Genomic DNA, 17,554 nt, shown 5'->3' with positions numbered 1-17,554 from the left:
AACAGACGCACTACCATTCCTCCCAATCCCTGCCTCAGACCAGACAGGTTTAAGAGGAGGAGGAATTGAACTCACCGGAAGACATGTGATTGGTGCCAACATAGTCCTTCATTTGCATAATGGAGTGGACCATGATTACTGCAAACATAAGGGAAACTTCGATATTAGTGTTCCTTCACCCTTCTGGCTATATATAAGCAAGTGCTCAATTCACTTTGTGAGCAAATGGGAAATAACACTTACTGCTCCTGTGACTTTACAGCATCAGGTCCAAATAAAGTGGTCTTTTGGCCTTTGCTGAGCAGAGAATGAAAAAGGAAACAAGAATGGCTTGGAAGGAAGCTTGACTGACTGCAGTGCAACCACAGGCCAGCAAGCTGAGTAGCCCAGGAAAAACTGGCAGGAATGCTAAACTTAAGCAGTGACTGGCAGAAGAGAATACTTGATCACCTGGGTGCAAAGGGAGTTTATACTAGGACTCCAAGCTCTATGTAGCTGTTTGGGCCTGAGTTCCCAAACTCATGCTGCCGCCTTAGCAACTCAGACCTCAGATTGGAATCCTGAGGTCCAAACACTGGGCCAGTGTCCTAACTGGCAAAGATCTACGCCTGCCTGTTACTGTTCATTGTCATCTACTCTGACACCTGCATGTACGTCCTGACCTGCCTGTAATTTCTATCCAGGTAGAGCAAAAGAACTCCTGTCAGGAGGTTGTGACATTTAACTTCCTTCATCCCTATTGCTCTGAGATTCTTCTAATCTGTTTTCTTAAGAACAAAATGTGATGGATTTACTAAAGGAAAAATACTTAAAGGATTATTGTGTGATAATGATTTCAAGTGTAAATCTTCCAGATCACACAGGGACTTATGAAGCTCTTGATATACAACACATAGAGGTCAATATACATTTTATTCTTATGTTAATGTTAAATCATTTTTAAAAAGTTAGCTTGCCAAACCTGATGAAACATGTCTGGAATTATACAGCACTAGGGAGGCTGAGGCTGGAAGATCATGAGTTGGAGTCAGCCTGAGCTTTTACAAAGCAAGCCTGTCTTAAGAGCAAGCACACAGAATCTCACCATTTCTCAAAATAAAATGTAGGAATGATAATATTTTTCTTTAAGACAAAACATTTATTAAAGCTATTGAAAATATTTGTAGTGCCATTATACAAACATTTTTGAGGAATTTTCATGAAGAAGAGACATATTAGATACATTTGGCTATGTGAAGGCAGCTGAGCACAAAGAACCTGAATTGTTAGTAGAATTTTGGTTCCCGTCACTGCTCCTAGCTGTATGACATCTGACTTAATAATCTAGTAATAAGCCTTCTTAGCCATAAAGTGGGTATAATATTGCAGAATAAGATGAGAATTAAATGACAAAAGGCATATATAAACACTTGTCTAGCATTGTTTTTAAGTAATTAAGAGCTCAATATATTTCAGCAGGTATTATTAATCAGAATTCAATATATGATAATCAAAACAGTACTCTTTCAACTGTTTTTAATATTAATTTCAGTAATGGTTATAAGTTTTAAAAAAATTAAAGAACTCGTCAGTACTAATATTGACCTATTATGTTCTGGTTATTATAATCAACATGAACATGACTAGTTTTTTACTTATAAAAATTAACATACTGACATTCAAATTGAAAAAAAATGTATAAAGGAAACGAAGAAAAGTCACTCAATTCAGTAGTCCAGACATTTACATTGTCATTCCTTTCATGTATATTCTGAACTACTTTGACTCCCAAATAGGATTAATCTTCTTTGTTTATATTTTGTTTTATTGATATTTAATTATAGAGCTCTTCTTTCATGACAAATTTATTCATAAACTAGCCATAAAAATGAGAGTGTGCTTGCCTAGCATGCTTGAAGCTCTGGGTTCAATTCCTCAGTACCACATAAGAGAAAAAAAACTCTACCTCTTGAGAATGGTAGACAGCGAGCCTTGAGCACAGAGAGGCTCGGGGACAGAGCCCATGCTCTGAGTTCAAGCCACAGAACTGGTTAAAAAAAAAAAAAAACTCATGTAACTGTAACCCCTCTGTACAGTATCTTTATGATAAAAATATTAAAAAATAAATATTAGGTGGTGTAATACTAAATAAAAAAAAAGAAAGAAAAGCCAGGCCCAAAGAAACATAGGTCCCATGGTTTCCCTTATTTGCAATATCTAGTATAGGTATGAGTCAAGCAGAAAAGGTCAGATAATGTGATGTTAGGAAAATGAACCCTTAAATATGTATTTTAATGTTTTCGTTTCTTTCATGCATGTGTTTCTAACGCATTTATAAGATTATTTCTTTGTTGCTTTGTATGTCCCTCCCCCACAGTGTAACCCCCGCTTTCACTATATTTGATGTCAGTATAACATGTGGAGGAGATGGGGACAAACAAGTCGTTTAAGGATTGCAACAATGAGAAGTACAAAATGTCATGTCAAAACCAGCTTTACAATGTCGGTGTGGGGGGGGGGAGGGGGGTATGATTGGATGGGGGGGAGGGGGGTGGCTGGGAAGGGAGGTGAAGGGTAAACAAAGGAGGAGGCTGCAATGCTTGGTAAGAAATGTATGCATTATCCTGCCCATGTAATTGTAACCCCTCTGTACAGTATGTTCTCAAATAAAATAAAATAAAATTTTAAATTTAAAAAAAAAAAAGAAAAGAAAAGGTAGGTCTCACTTTTTGAATAACTAAGAGAATAGAAGTAAAGGTTCTAAACCCATTTTTCCTGAAACATTAGTTTCACTACATGGTAGACATTTCATCTTGAGCAAGTCATTCTTGCCCATGAAGCTATTTACCATAGCTTCCTTATCTATGGAGTTATTAAAAATATTGAAGGATTTAATATGTAAAGTACTTAAACAGCAACAAGAATTCAGTAAGTGGGTTTTAAGAGTTATATATGCTCGTACAAAAGTGTCCACAAATACATTGTTATGTAAATAAAAATCAGCTCATAGAATCAATTATTCCATTAGTATAAAAATGTCAATTTATTTATATATGAATATCCACATATAAATTGTATAAAATACTTGAACTACTACTGATAAAAATACTAACATGAGTATCTCAGAGATTTTCATGGACTCTATTATGTTTCAAGTTTGACAAGTCAACACAAATATTTCAATGATTTTAAAAATGTATTTTGAGGGCTGGGAAGATGGCTCAGTGGTAAAGTGCTTTCCTTGCATGCCTGAGGCCCTGGGTTCGATTCCTCAGCACCACATAAGCAAAAAGAGAAAAGCTGGAAGTGGCGTTGTGGCTCAAGTGGTAGAGCGCTAGCCTTGAGCTGAAGAGCTGAGGGACAGCACCCAGGCACAGAGTTCAGGCCCCATGACCGGACCCCCCAAAAAAATGCATTTTGAGATGGAGAAAATGACAAAAGAGAAAATGGAGAAAAAGGATTAAATACTTGTTTCGGAGAGATGACAACATGTATTGTTATCATGATGAAAAGTTCAGAATTTACAAAATCTAATGCAGCCTATCAGAATGAACACAAAGTTATTATTTCCTCTTGCTAAAGAGAAATCACACATTTAGTTACCTTTAGAATACAAATACATATACTCGATTATTAGAATTAAGACTCATTATTTTGTGAATGCTAATAAAAAGGTAGAAGAAACATGAACTAGTAAACAATGATGACATAATTGTGACATATTTTCCTTTATTTTACTAGGTCAAGAAAATGAACTTGAAGCTTTTTTGTCAGATTCAGGGCCTCACAAATGGTAGGCAAGTACTATAAACATTAGGAAAAACCTCCAACCCTCAAGCAAGAAGTACCTTTAATGCCCAAAGTGTATATATTTTGCCTGGTTCAAAGAGAAATCATTTCTATAAAATTCAAAATTCTGGAATTAAGTTTCTTAATATTGCATTACACCTTCTCTCTCAGAGGGACAACATAGTGCCTAAACAATCTCCTCAACTATAAAATAAGAGAAATAACCAATGATAATTGAGAACAAGAAGAATTCATGGAGAACATGAGAACAGTATCAGTTAGTCTAATATATAAACTGTGCTTTGAACACTTGAAAAACACACAAGACCAAGCTGAATTTTGGGAAAGTTAAAAATATTATAGCTTAGCTCTCCTGCCTACCATTTGTTGGGTGTGTCGCTCTCAAATATCTCCAAGTTACATATAATATCCCAAATTTCTGACCTGTGCTGATGACAGATCTGCATCTATTGTGATGTCATCCAGTAAGTCCTGGTAATAATGCATCTGTTTTTTTTTCCTGCGTGCAGCTTAAAAGGCACTTTCTGAGTGTAACATATCAAAATATGTAACGGGAGGGACAGAGTATGACAACCTGTGACATTGTTTCTACACTGGGCCTTACGAAGCAATGAGTAAATCTTCTAAACTATGTCGAAAGACTTCTTTTCCAAGAGGCAATATATTCTGCAATCTCATTGAAAAAATTGTTAAGCGACCATCCTTGCAGTTTTTGGGTCAGTGGGGATATCATTGCTATGAACCTAGGATTTACCGAACACTGGCAAAAATTTTGAGGTATGTCGACCTCGATGGGTTTGACATACTACTCACAGACTATATTGCATTTGTGGAAAAATCGGGATACCGTTTTGAACTAAATTTTAATCTCGAATTTACTGAAATATGTGTGAATACAATTCTATACTGGGTTTTTGCCAGAAAAGGTAATCCTGACTTTGTGGAATTGCTCCTCAAGAAAACCAAAGACTATGTTCAAGACAGAAGCTGTAATTTGGCACTTATATGGAGGTAATAATCTCAACTGTTTTTACAATAGAGTAACAAACTTGTTTTTATAAGAGTACAGTACTCCTTTTTTCAAAAAGTTGTATATCTAGTGCTTATGTAGGAATAAGAAATATTGACTTAGTTGCTCAATAGTTTCTTTACTCTTATATTCCTGAATTATATGTATAATAATGTTTTACTTGTGTGTACATTATACCCTAATGATTTATTTGAAGGCTTGTACTATACAGCTTACATATTACTGTTCAAGGAAATGTAGTGTTAGAAAATGTAGGTTTTTTAAAAAAAAATAAGTATGTTTCCCTGTTTTCTCTAATACTATGACCTCTTCCTTTTTCATACACTGAAGTTGTATGTTTATGTATATGTGTAAGTTGATTTTCAAAGCACAAGTGACAATGTGTATATATCTTCACTGTAATATATTTTTAAATTTTTATTATCTTTACCTAATTATACAAATATGGTTTCCTTCAACATGTGACTTATGAGTGTTGTGTACCCCTTCCATCCTTCACTTAGAATATTATTAAAACTTATAAAGTATTTTAAAACATATTAAGCTTATTAAGGACAGTTCTAGGGCTGGGAAGGTGGCTCAGTGGTAGAGCACTTGCCTTGCATGCATGAGGCCCTGGGTTCTATTTTTCAGCACCACATAAGCAAAAAGAAAAATGCCGGAAGTGGTGCTGTGGCTCAAGTGGTAGAGCGCTAGCCTTGAGCTGAAGATCTGAGGGACAGTGCCCAGGCCCAGAGTTCAGGCCCCACGACCAGACCCCCCCAAAAAAAACAGTTCTATTTTTATGTTAAATATGGTTAAAGTTGACTCCACATTCTCTACAATTGAGCAAAATGAGAGCCAATGACATGTTGCAGTGTGCAACAGTCCAAATATGTCAACCTACTAATAAATATACTGAAGGTCTTATAAAAAGATGTGCCTTGTGATCTCTCTGTAGAGTCTGAAACATAAATTCCCAAGTACTTAGTCTAACTCAACTTATTCTTTGGGTTTATGTATTAGTTTGATTAGACCAGATGTGCATTTGTTTATTCATTCAAGGCAGTGTTTATTGCTCACATCATGTGGGCAGCACTGCGCTAAGCACGTGGACACACTCTGGTGTACAGTAGACAGATAAGAACAGTTTTAAGTTCTGCAGAAAGCAGAGATGTTTGCTAATTGTGTTTTACTGTGCTATTGGAGAACTCCTGCATTATGTACCTTAATGATTATTCACGTGCATAAAACAAGAGTTGTGGTTTGGAACTATCAACAAATAGCCATCTAATTATCACTTTTGGTTGTTTTAAGTTACTATTATATTTGGAGTTAAAGCAGGGATTCATAGTGTCAAAAGCTGGGTAAGTAATGCTTATGTGCTTTGAAAAGCCCATGGGAAAGAAAAATGTAGTAAAATAGAGAATAAAATAAATGAAAAAATATGGAGGGGAGAGGAAAAATTCCAATGATGATAGAGGACCATTAACAGCTTTTTTGTCTGTGTGTGTAGTGCTGGTGGTTGAACCCAGGACCTTGCACTTGCTTAGTAAATCCTCTATACCTGAGCTATATTATATATAATTAACAGCCAGTTAAGAGACAGATTTTAAATTAATAAATTTTGACTTAGATGCACTTACAAGGTCAAACTCATTACTAGCCAATTCTACTTATCACATTATTTGGAACTTTCACTGTCACAGAATTTTAAATTTGAGCAGTCTGAGAATTTATTGGCAACCGTTTATTCTGGCAGCAACCTCTGGCAGGACATCCCTCGATGGTTCTCACATCTTTGCTTGAACAACAATACCATTCGTGAGTTAACTTTCCTGACATGAGTTAGGTTTTTGCTTGGATCTTCTGTTTCCATCATATTCAGTTTCCTGAAAGGATTTATCCAGTTGCATAATCTTAAAAGATATACATATATATATATAATTGATATATATATCAATTGCTCACAAATTATATATATATATATATATATATATATATATATATATATATATATATATATATTACTCACAAATCTCTGTTGCTCTGACCTTTCTTGAGCTCCAGACTCCCTCTACTGTCTACCTTCATTGCAGCACGGCATCTCAAACCTAATACAAACAAAAGATAACATTGAGCTAATTAATCCGACTCTCTACCAATAAAATCCTTCCCCTGAAATTTCAGTCTTATTAATACCCCTTGTTGCTCTATTCCATTGATGAAGCCAGAAATTTGGGGGTTAATCTTGATTCTTTTTATTCCTGCCAATCTCTTCTACCCCAGGGATTATGTAAATAACTATAATACTAGGGAATTTAACAAATTGGAGTGTATACATGTATACAAGGAGGGATGAGCAAGAGAGATGCTGCTTTGGAATAAAAGATAGCAGGTAGTAGAATAGTCATTATGAAGATGTAAGAGTTGTAACTCAAATATTGTATACGTTTTTGTGTGGAAGAGAAAGTCAAGTAGATTTTGTTCTTTGTATCTGTAAGCATAGAAGTGGAAAAAATAGAGACAGATTTTAGTACATAGTGAGGAAGACAATTATTTTGACTATCTCCAAAACATGTCCTAATTCTTCTTATTTTCATCTGCTCCATTTCTATCCCAGGTGAAGCTACCATCATATCTTGCCTAGACATCAGCAATAGATTTTAAAGATCATCCCAGCTTTTATTTTTCCCTCACAATCTATATCATATACTCCAAGTGGACATCTGAACAATATTTTTTAAAGCATAAAGTAGCTCTTAATGCCCATGCTGAAACCGTTTCAAGATTTTACCAGTATAAATATGTCAAGAACAACTCTTTCTATAAAGCCTTACATGAATGGCCCTAATTCCTCTCAAGTCTTGTTATTCTCCATTTTGACCACTATATTTCATCTAGCAAACCTGATTTTTAAAAAAAATATCCTAAAAGTTCTCTCCTGCCTTAAGGCCGTAGAACTGCTTCCTTGGCTTAAAAATCTTCCTCCCTCAGATCATCCTATGGCTGCTTCCTACCAGATATATCAGTGTAAATATCATCTCTCAGAGAGATCTTCCCTTATTATATAATGCAAAAAAGCCAGCCAGTCATTATCAGCATTTTATTTTCATTCTCTGCACAGGATTGGTCAGTCATCCTTTGATTTGTTAATGACTATAGGCAGTTTACTAATAGCTACAAAGTGAGGTGAGAATCAGGTAGTGGCAACAGATGAAGCCTGGAAATGAAACCATGAAGAACTTTGACTATATTAAGAAAAAAAAGTTTAGATAAGATCTTGCAATGTGCTCCAGGCTTGCCTGGAATTCATGACCCTCCTGCCTCCATCTCCCCAGTCCTGGGGTTATGGTTGTGTACCACCACATCCAGCTAAATTTGAAATTTATGGTGATGACCAGTTAATAAAGGCAAAACATATAGAATGAAGAGGTTGCTCAACCTCCAAGAGAGACTGGATTCTAGGAAGCAAGAATACAATGGTACTAATTAGTGGGCTATCCAAACAAGAAACAATAACCCCAGAATCCTATAGGAAGAATGGGGAGAAGTTTATTTGATAGAGGGAAGTGGTTAGAGAAGTTATGGAAATTGAATGTACACAACATATTTACGTAAATGTTTATAATAATTTAAGGGAGAAATAATCTACTTTGCCATAATCTTCCTCGCTCATGGAATCTTTTGACATCACTGCTGTCCCAATAAGTTACAATGAATCAGTAGTAACAGGAGCAAAAGATATCTTTTAAGTAGATTAGTAAGGCACAGTAAGTGATTAGAAGTAGAGAATCAAAGATAGGAAAGATTAGTTGATTATCATATTAGTTTCCTGTTGCCATTATAACGAATTGCCACAAACTTAGTGTCTGAAAACAATATAAATTTGTTATGTTATAGTTCTGGAGATCTAAATTACTGTTTTCAGTTTTGTTTGCTTTACTTAATGAATAATTTTTCAGAAATATTTGTCTTCATCCAATGTTTGATCCCATTGTACATTTTTTGGTCTTTGAGCTTGAACGTGGAGCTTTACTCCATCAATACTATGATTTTCCCTTGTATTCCATTCTGAAGTTCTTCTGAAGAACACCCAGACCGTTGTGAAACCAGTATCTTTGTCAAAAGGTATAATGCACTTTCGTATATGACAAAATGTACAAAGTGTTCTCTCAGCTCAGTTAGCCACTGAGGTCTAAGGAATGTTTATGACAAGAGCAATTGGCTGACCAAAGTTCATGTGCAGTGCCCCAACACCCATCACTGTGGAGGCTGACATTTTGAGAGGAGGTCCCTGACTCTGAAAACCTAAGTTTCAGCAGGTCCATTCTTTGTGGAGGCTCTAGAGGAGAATTTGTTTTTCCTTTACCATCGAGAGGACACTAATGTTTCTCTATGAGGTGCCCCTCTCCCTCCTTCCTTGACTACAGTATGCTCCCTTCTCATTTCAAGATTTTAATTACATCTGGAAAGCCTCTTTGGTCATACTGAGGGGACATTATTCAGCTTACTCTAATGGCCATGCCACACACTTATAAAAATATCACAAATGACCCATAAAGTCAATTTTAGACTGAGTTTGAACTGTCTAAGAAATATACAGGTATAGAGGTTCAGTGTGTGGATAGATATATAGTGCCATTTCTTATGTAATTCTCTTATATCAACATTTGTTAGGATAAATGTTGGTTGCAATGACAAGCAATTTACACAGGATAGCCACCTCCAATGCTATCACCCTGTTCCAAGTTAAATGTTTTGTTTTCCTTGTGTATCAAACAAATTCTCAACATAGGATAGATTGTGCTATTTTCTACCCTAAACTTTCGGTGGCTCCATACATCCCTTTTAGAGTAAAAGGTGACTAAGTTTCTGCATGACATGACACCCCATCTCCTCTGTCCCATATCCTGCTATTCACTATCATGTACTTTCTACCTTTCAGTCACTTTGACTCCCTTGTTCTTTCTTCACCAATCCAGCCACACTTCTCTATGTTGGGATCTTTAAATATTTACATGCTTAACAACTTTGCTTCCTTTTAGTCTCTGTCCAGAAAGAAACTAATAGTAAGGTCCTCTCCGCTCACCTTATTTAAAATTGGAAAGTGCCATCAAAGTACCTCCCAGAATCTGTAGTTTATTTTTGACAGCATTTATATCCTTCTAACTTTATAAAATTTGCTTGTTTGCTGTGTTCATACTTTATTGTTAGTCATCCCACATGATAACATAATCAAGACAACAGAGATTTTAGTTTTGCCCACTGACATAACACAAACACCTAAAACAGTACCTGGAATGCATTTGCATTTGCTCTTTGTTGGAATAAATGAGTAGACAATAGTTGGGAGTTATGGTCATGGGTGAAATTGCCTAAGGATATCCAAATGGAAACTTGTCAAAAGGCAATGTGCATGTTGATGCTGAAGAAGAAGATACAGAAGAAAAGGGGCTAATGCAGTACAGTTGAGAAGGAATAGACAAAGAGATTGATGGATAACTTGATGACAATTCTGAACAAGTACAAGGAAAACAACTAAGGGGGGGTGGATCTGGGAGGGTAGGGATGGTAAGGGGAAACAAAGGAGGAGGCAACAATGACAAGAAATGTACTCATTACCTTGCTCATGTAATTGTAACCACTCTGTATGGTACTTTTACAATAAAAATACTTATTAATAAAAAAGCAAGTCTACTACATTAAATATCACAGATATAAAATTATTATGGAGAAGTAGCTATTAGAAACCAAAGGAGAATGTGTAGAAAAATCAGATATAATTATAGCTACAAAACTAAATCATCCTCATGTCAATACGGAAATATTATGCCCCATTTCATAAGCACAGATGACAGGTTTTCAGATGCAAGGTTCAGTTCATTAACCTCACATTTAAAAACTGATTCTTGCTTTGCTTGCCTCATTCCATTCATATAAATACTGTTATAATTAACTGTCAGTACCCATTAAGCAAATTTTGGATTATCATACTATACTCTTTTAAGCATGAGGATTAATCGTAAGTCATTTGGATACAGATTTGACTTTTAAAAATCATTCTAAGCCTCGCTGAGTTTTAGTCATGTTTTCAACATGTTACAATATTCTTTCAATAACTTCTATAGGTAATACCAATTTTAATATTCGTTAGCCATCTTTTATCTATACAACTTAACAATAACCACTTTCAGTGTATTTTTTTTCTCTGTTTCCTGAATTCCCAGATTTATAAAGCACTTAAATACTTTCTTAAGAACTGTAGGATGAATGAATTGCATTGGATTTGAAAACATTAAATGATTATACATCACCCACAATCTTGTTTGGATTTTTAAAAAATCGAAATAAATATTTGATTGCTTGCCATGAACCTATGAACCTAGCATTATTCTAGGTTCTTAGAAATACAGTTCTGACCCATACATCTACTGAGGGGCATCTGGGTTGGTTCCATATCTTAGCTATGGTAAATAATGCTGCTGCAATAAACATAGTTGTGCTGGTAGCTTTAGTATGGTCTTGTGATCATTTGGGTAAATGCCCAAAAGTGGGATTGCTGGGTCATAGGGGAGCTCTTTGTGGAGTCTTTTGAGGAACCTCCATATACTCCTTTCCAAAATGGTTGAACAAGTTTACACTCACACCAACAATGTAGTAGGATTCCCTTCTGTCCACATCCCCTCCAGCATCTGTTGTTACTAGAGTTCCTTATTATAGCCATTCTAACTGGGTAAGGTGGTATCTCAATGTTGTTTTGATTTGCATTTCTTTTATGGATAGGGAGGTTGAGCATTTCTGCATGTGTCTATTGGCCATTCTTCTTTCCTCTTCAGAGAAGTTTCTCTTTAAGTCTTTAGCAGTTGTTTCTTTGAGGATTTGTTGTTAAGGGGATTTAATTTTTTGAGTTCCAGGTATATTTTAGATATGAGACCCTTTGTCTGTTGTATGGCTAGTGAAGATCTTCTCCCAATCCATGTCAACAAAAATTACCGCCCTTAAAAGCCACTGAGGCTTAAGTTTTACAAATCATGTTGTTTAATAATTTACTTTGAAGATAAGAAAATGGAAGTTTAAAAATATTTCATAGATTTTGCAAAATGATAAGAACTTAAGGGAAGGAAGTGAAGCGTACCTCAAGAAGAATAAGTTTAGGGCAACTGCCTTGAAAGAAGTTTATTAGAAAAAAATCTTCCAAGCCGGGCCCTGGTGGCTCACTCCTGTAATCCTAGCTACTTAGGAGACTGAGATCTGACTATCGCAGTTCAAAGCCAGCCCAAGCAGAAAAGTCCTTGAGTCTCTTATCTCCAATAAACCACCAGAAAACCTATTTGGTGCTATGGTTCAAGCCTTGAGCTGGAGAGCACAGGGACATCACCCAGGCCCAGAGTCCAAGCCCCATCAACAACAACAACAACAACAACAACAACAAAGTCTTCCAAAAGCAATGTCTCTCAATTTTAGGAGAATATATACAATGAGACAATGTGAGAGCTAGGTACAGTACTGGTTTAGAATATTAGGTACCTATAATGTGTACATAAGACCAGATAAGGTGAAGTTACGTGAAATGAACCCCAAGATAGGGACACAAGTGTTTTTTTCTTTCTTGCTATTGTTTCTAATGTATTTATAAGGTACCATGTGATTTTTTGTTGCTTTGTATGTTCCTCCCCCATGTTATAACCCCTGTTTTCACTGTATTTGATGTCAATATAATTTGGGGAGGGGAAGGGAAAAAACAAAATGTTTAAATAGGGATACAGGTTGACCCACTGTAACAAAGAGATGTACAAGACACTATGTTGAAAAACAAACTTTACAATTTAGGCGGGGGTGGGAGGGGTAGGGTGGGGGGGAGTGTAGTTGTGGAGGTGGGAGGGAAGGGATGGTAGGGGGAAAACAAAGGAGGAGGCAGCAATGCTGCATAAGAAATGTACTCATTACCTTGCTCATGTAACTGTAACCCCTCTGTACAGTATTTTCACAATAAAAAACGTATTAAAACATGTAATATAGAAGTACTTTAACTTTGGTATGTGTTGGAAGTGTATGTTAAAAAGTAAAAAGGACAGATTATTCAAGGAAAAATGAGAAATAGATAAAGAGGTAGGTAGACAGACACAGATATACATATGCTAGTAGCAGAATTAAGGTAGGACCTAAGTTACTTTGCACCATCCTATATTATTTGTTTAGATCATAGTTTTCTTGCATTTCAGAGTACAGAGAACGTTTGGAGATAAGCTCTAATGCTAGTGATTGGAGCTCCTGACTAGGGACCCAGTAGGAAGGGAGACTCTACAGCCCTAAAATTAACTGTGACCAGAGATGATCCCTTTCCTTTAAGGGATCGTCATTAACTGTCTTTAAGACAGTTTGAAAACAACTCATTGAATATACCATGTTTATATAGTGAAGCCAAGCCTAACAGTGACCTATTCCTAATCTAACTAGAAAACATGAACTAGTCCTTCAAGTCGCAGTTCATGGGAAATCATTTTTCCAGGGAGTGTTTCATCACTCCTCAATGCTTCTAGAGTACTTCAAGCATACTGTCAGAGTGATTATTCCCTTGTATTTATTGTATTGAATTGTCTAATTTCCTTGATAATAATCAAGGACTGCAACTTTTATCGCTATGGTCATATGCTCTAGACAAGTAAGTAGTTAAGGAAGGAATGAGTAAATTAAAACTATATGAGAAAACAGCTTGAGAGACTGACTTGGTCAAGATCACACAGCTAGGAGATTCAAAACAGTTCCCACTGTTTACACTATTATGAGTGCTTTTTCCATCTCATTTCAATATATGCAGCCTTAAAGTTCTGCATAGTTATTTAAAATCAATACAACACTTTTAATGCTATTATACAAACTAGATTTTAGTTGTCAGCCAAGCTAAGAGGCAAGATTATTAATCAAATTTCTCTTTGCTTAGTACTAAAATCATATTATCTAGCAAAATTAAGTCTTATTAGTATAAAATTCCCTTTGGTCAGACCTAATACTGTGTTGACATTTACATAGCCCACTAAATAGTAACCACAAAAGATTATTTTAAGTGAAACGTATAACACAATATAACTTTAGAAAAACTTAAGTAAATTTTTCTTTTCTACATGAGGAGGGGAGAATATTTCAAGTCTAGCCATTATATGGCACTCTAGGAAAAAGAATTTTAGAAGGGATTGTTTTGTTTTTGAAATAGATTCTCTCTCTGTAGGCCAGATTGGTCTTGAAATTCACATGTAGAACGGTCTAGCTAGAGGAAATTTCAAACTTTATTCTTGATGGAAGAAATTAAAATTCTGCTCGTTGAGGCACCTGCTATAGTTTTCACCATAATTTATATTTCTAGGACAATGAACATCATTTCTAATTTTATTAACATAAAAAACTAGAAATCGTTTCATTCATTCCTTTTTCATTTAATTTGCAATCTCTATTCAAGCTCATGTGTGATATATGATAGAGAACAAAAATAAGGAGATATCAAAATGATCACATAATTCTATTAATAAAGTGAAATAAAATATCTTCAAGCCTAGACTTTCGAAGCTTTATAATCAGTTTTATAATACTCTTCTAGTCAGTATGGGTTTATCAGATGAGAAAGACAAAACAGCTATATCTGAAGGAAAAAATACCTCCTGGAATGTAATTTTTTTTATTTTTACAAAGGTAAAGGGAAGTTTACCTGTGTGGTACTTTTAAGCTTTAATTTTGTCTAAATTTATACAATGTAAAATTTTCTTTAACACGTTATATAGAAACATAAATTATATAATATGTGAAAGTGTACATTAAAATTTAAGCCTATTTTCATTTAATATTACATTATTATTTTCCCATTACTATCACTACAGTGTTAATCACGTTTAATTATATAGCCAATAAGCTTCTATTTTGCTTGATTCACAGAACTTTCACACCAGTATACTGTCCAAGCCCACTAAGTGGCATCACACCTCTCCTTTATGTAGCTCAGACAAGACAGTCGAATATCTTAAAAATACTCCTGCAATATGGGATCTTAGAAAGAGAAAAAAACCCTATCAACATTGTCTTAACAATATTGCTGTACCCTTCAAGAGTGAGAATAATGGTTGATCATGAGTTAATTGATATCCAGGAAGATGCCAAAACATGCTTAATGCTATGTTCCAGAGTACTTTCGACCATTTCAATCAAGGAAATAGAGGTAAGCAAAATATTGTTCTCTGTATTTGGGCTCAAATATTGATATATTTTAACATATAACTGTGGAGACAGAAATAAAGTTAATTCTTAATGTTTAGGTTATATCTATGACAAGTTAATCAGTATGAATGACTTCTGCCTCTTAAGACAAAATTTTAAATTTTAAATGAGTTCATCACCTCAAAGTTTTGATTTTATAAACCTGAGAAAATGAGTATTGTGTTTCTTTCTACAACTATAAGCATATACTAAGAAATAGATTTTTGTATTTAAAATAGACAATTTTAAGCATTATAGAAATATGAAGGCTTAAAATATTCAGTTGAAGATATCTTCAAGTACAGGGAAAAGAATCAACTCTATTAGTCAATGATCATCGTTCCTAAATTTAACTATAATACTAAATTATATTTGTCCATAGGAAGAAATGTCTGCTTAATAGAAACATTCCTGTAAATTGATGTAAATTAATGATTGCCAGTCCGGGGGCTTGAATTCAGGGCCTAAACTATTTTTGCTCAGGGCTAGCATTCTACCAATTGAGACACAGATCTTTTTGGTGGTTAATTTGTGAGAAGAGTCTCACAGACTTTTTTGCCCAGGCTGGCTTAAAAGTGTGATCCTCAGATCTCAGCCTCCTGAGTAGGAAGGTTTACAGGCATATGCCACTGGTGCCTGTCTACTCCTGTAAATTTCAACCAGTTAAATTACCAACAAAACAATAGTCCCACTAAAGAGTAACTTTCTAAATACACTAATGGGATTTATAACTCTGCTGCTTTTTAAATGTCTCAATTTTAATACTTGGGCCAATTGTAAGAAAAATAAATTGGCAAACTTATTTTATTAACCTATGTATAAAACAAACTGTTTTGCATGTTCAGTCAGTTGCTTGTTGTTGCCCGTGTTAGTCCTGACTGCTTAATTATTAAAGAACATACCAATTTTCAACAGATTCCATGAATGTTATTCCCAAGGCAGAACTATAGTAGAAAAGTACTACAATGGAATTGACCAAAATCACCTGCTTGAGTGAAAAGATTACATTAAAATTGATTGAATAACACTTTGTTCTCCACTTTGCATTTCCATATTTCTGTACCATAGCACATATGTTTATTGTAAATACATATTTAAATATTTATCTAAGTCCCAGGTCTTTTAAGTAATTATTCCAAGCACCTACCATAATACTGAGGATATATCACAGTTGACTGAATAATTAATGAATATAGACAAATATAAGCAAATCAATAAAAGTGTCAAAGAACCTGGGAAGTATAAGGTTCTAATGGGAAACTATCTCTGTAATAAGGAAATATCCTTTCTATCTAAGTCCATCTATTGACATTTGACCTCTGAAACTAAATCCTTAAATATATACCTTCTCAAAATCCTGAAGGTAGATATTTATACTTGGGGAGGACTTTACTCAGGTTTTGTGTGTTAATTTTCACTCTCCACTCGGGAACCATCTAGGGAACTTTCAGAATTTACACAGTCTATGTCCAACCCCAAACCAACAGAATCAAACTTTCTGGACTAGAACCTGAGCACTGATCATTTATATAGTCTCCCAGATAATTCTATTGTGTGACAATTTTGATAACTCTTCTGAAAAGAGAAGCTGATAAAATATAAGTGTAATCCATCTAACATTAAAAGCTTTCCTAGTCATAGATATAATTTTGCTGTTTCCATATATGTATTACAAAAACTTTTATCATTATGAGAATAAAATGGAAATAAAACATTTGTCTCAAGTGGACACACTTTGGAAAAATTACAAGGGGTTTATACATTTAAGACCTGTTTTCTGAATTTAAATTTAAGATGTTAATAATCTGAATTAATCCAATGATTAACATGACAAAAGTAATTTTTTTCAGACACAACTGAGTTTAGGAAGACGTCCAATTATTTCAAATTGGTTGGAGTATATCCCTTCAACAAGATACAAAGATCCATGTGAACTACTACATCTTTGCAGAATAACCATCAGGACTCAACTATTAAACAACAATATGCTCCCAAATGGAATATTTTCACTTCTAATTCCTGTTCGTCTACAGAACTACCTGAATTTAGAAAGCTGATATGCATCTTTATTCTAAGTTCTTTAAAGATGCTTTCCATTGTATGACTTTGAAGTTAATAAACTATTAATCTCATGTAAGTTCTTGTTGTATTAAATATTCCATTAGAAAATGTCTTTTCATATCATGTCCTAAATCTCAATCTTTTTTTTTTTTTTTTTTTTTTTTGGTCGGTCGTGGGGCTTGAACTCTGGGCTTGGGCGCTGTCCCTCAGCTCTTCAGCTCAAAGCGAGCGCTCTACCACTTGAGCTACAGCGCCACTTCCGGTTTTCTGGTGGTTTATTGGAGATAGGAGTCTCACGGTCTCTCCCGCCCGGGCTGGCTTTGAACCACAATCCTCAGATCTCAGCCTCCTGACTAGCTAGGATTACAGGCGTGAGCCACCAGCGCCCGGCTTAATCTCAATCATTTTTAAGTCTATAGGTGACTCAACCTATTATCTTCTGCAGTGTGG

At 35.1% G+C, this 17,554-nt stretch overlaps 1 protein-coding gene and 1 long non-coding RNA gene across 2 annotated transcripts in view; one reads left to right on the top strand and one right to left on the bottom strand.

The window, feature by feature from the left end:
• The window catches only part of LOC138816540 (uncharacterized), a 33,660-nt gene extending 29,433 nt beyond the window's left edge, over positions 1-4,227 (bottom strand). The window contains exons 1-2 of the long non-coding RNA XR_011368682.1: positions 4,150-4,227; positions 76-138 (exon numbers count right to left, since the gene is read on the bottom strand). This is a non-coding gene — a long non-coding RNA (uncharacterized lncRNA). The remainder of the gene's footprint in view (positions 1-75; positions 139-4,149) is intronic.
• Positions 4,228-4,268: 41 nt separating this feature from the next.
• Positions 4,269-17,175, top strand: Asb17 (ankyrin repeat and SOCS box containing 17). Its single transcript, XM_070006342.1, has 3 exons — positions 4,269-4,800; positions 14,726-15,005; positions 16,894-17,175. Exons 1-3 carry the CDS (start codon positions 4,400-4,402, stop codon positions 17,098-17,100), a joined length of 888 nt encoding a protein of 295 aa, XP_069862443.1. The 5' UTR covers positions 4,269-4,399; the 3' UTR covers positions 17,101-17,175.
• Positions 17,176-17,554: the final 379 nt, after the last annotated feature.

Source organism: Dipodomys merriami, unplaced genomic scaffold, assembly GCF_024711535.1.
Source record: "Dipodomys merriami isolate MVZ:Mamm:240054 unplaced genomic scaffold, mDipMer1.0.p SCAF_7, whole genome shotgun sequence".
Classification (NCBI taxonomy): Eukaryota; Metazoa; Chordata; class Mammalia; order Rodentia; family Heteromyidae; genus Dipodomys; species Dipodomys merriami.
Note: the sequence above shows the minus strand (reverse complement) of the source record. Positions and strands in the feature narration are given on the sequence as shown.

Bases quoted from the DNA above. Each gene is read 5' to 3' on its own strand.
- Asb17 (XM_070006342.1), top strand. From the start codon at position 4,400: ATGAGTAAATCTTCTAAACTATGTCGAAAGACTTCTTTTCCAAGAGGC. The intron at 4,801-14,725 runs GTAATAATCTCA...CTTGATTCACAG, and splicing joins AATTTGGCACTTATATGGAG to AACTTTCACACCAGTATACT. The intron at 15,006-16,893 runs GTAAGCAAAATA...AATTTTTTTCAG, and splicing joins TTTCAATCAAGGAAATAGAG to ACACAACTGAGTTTAGGAAG.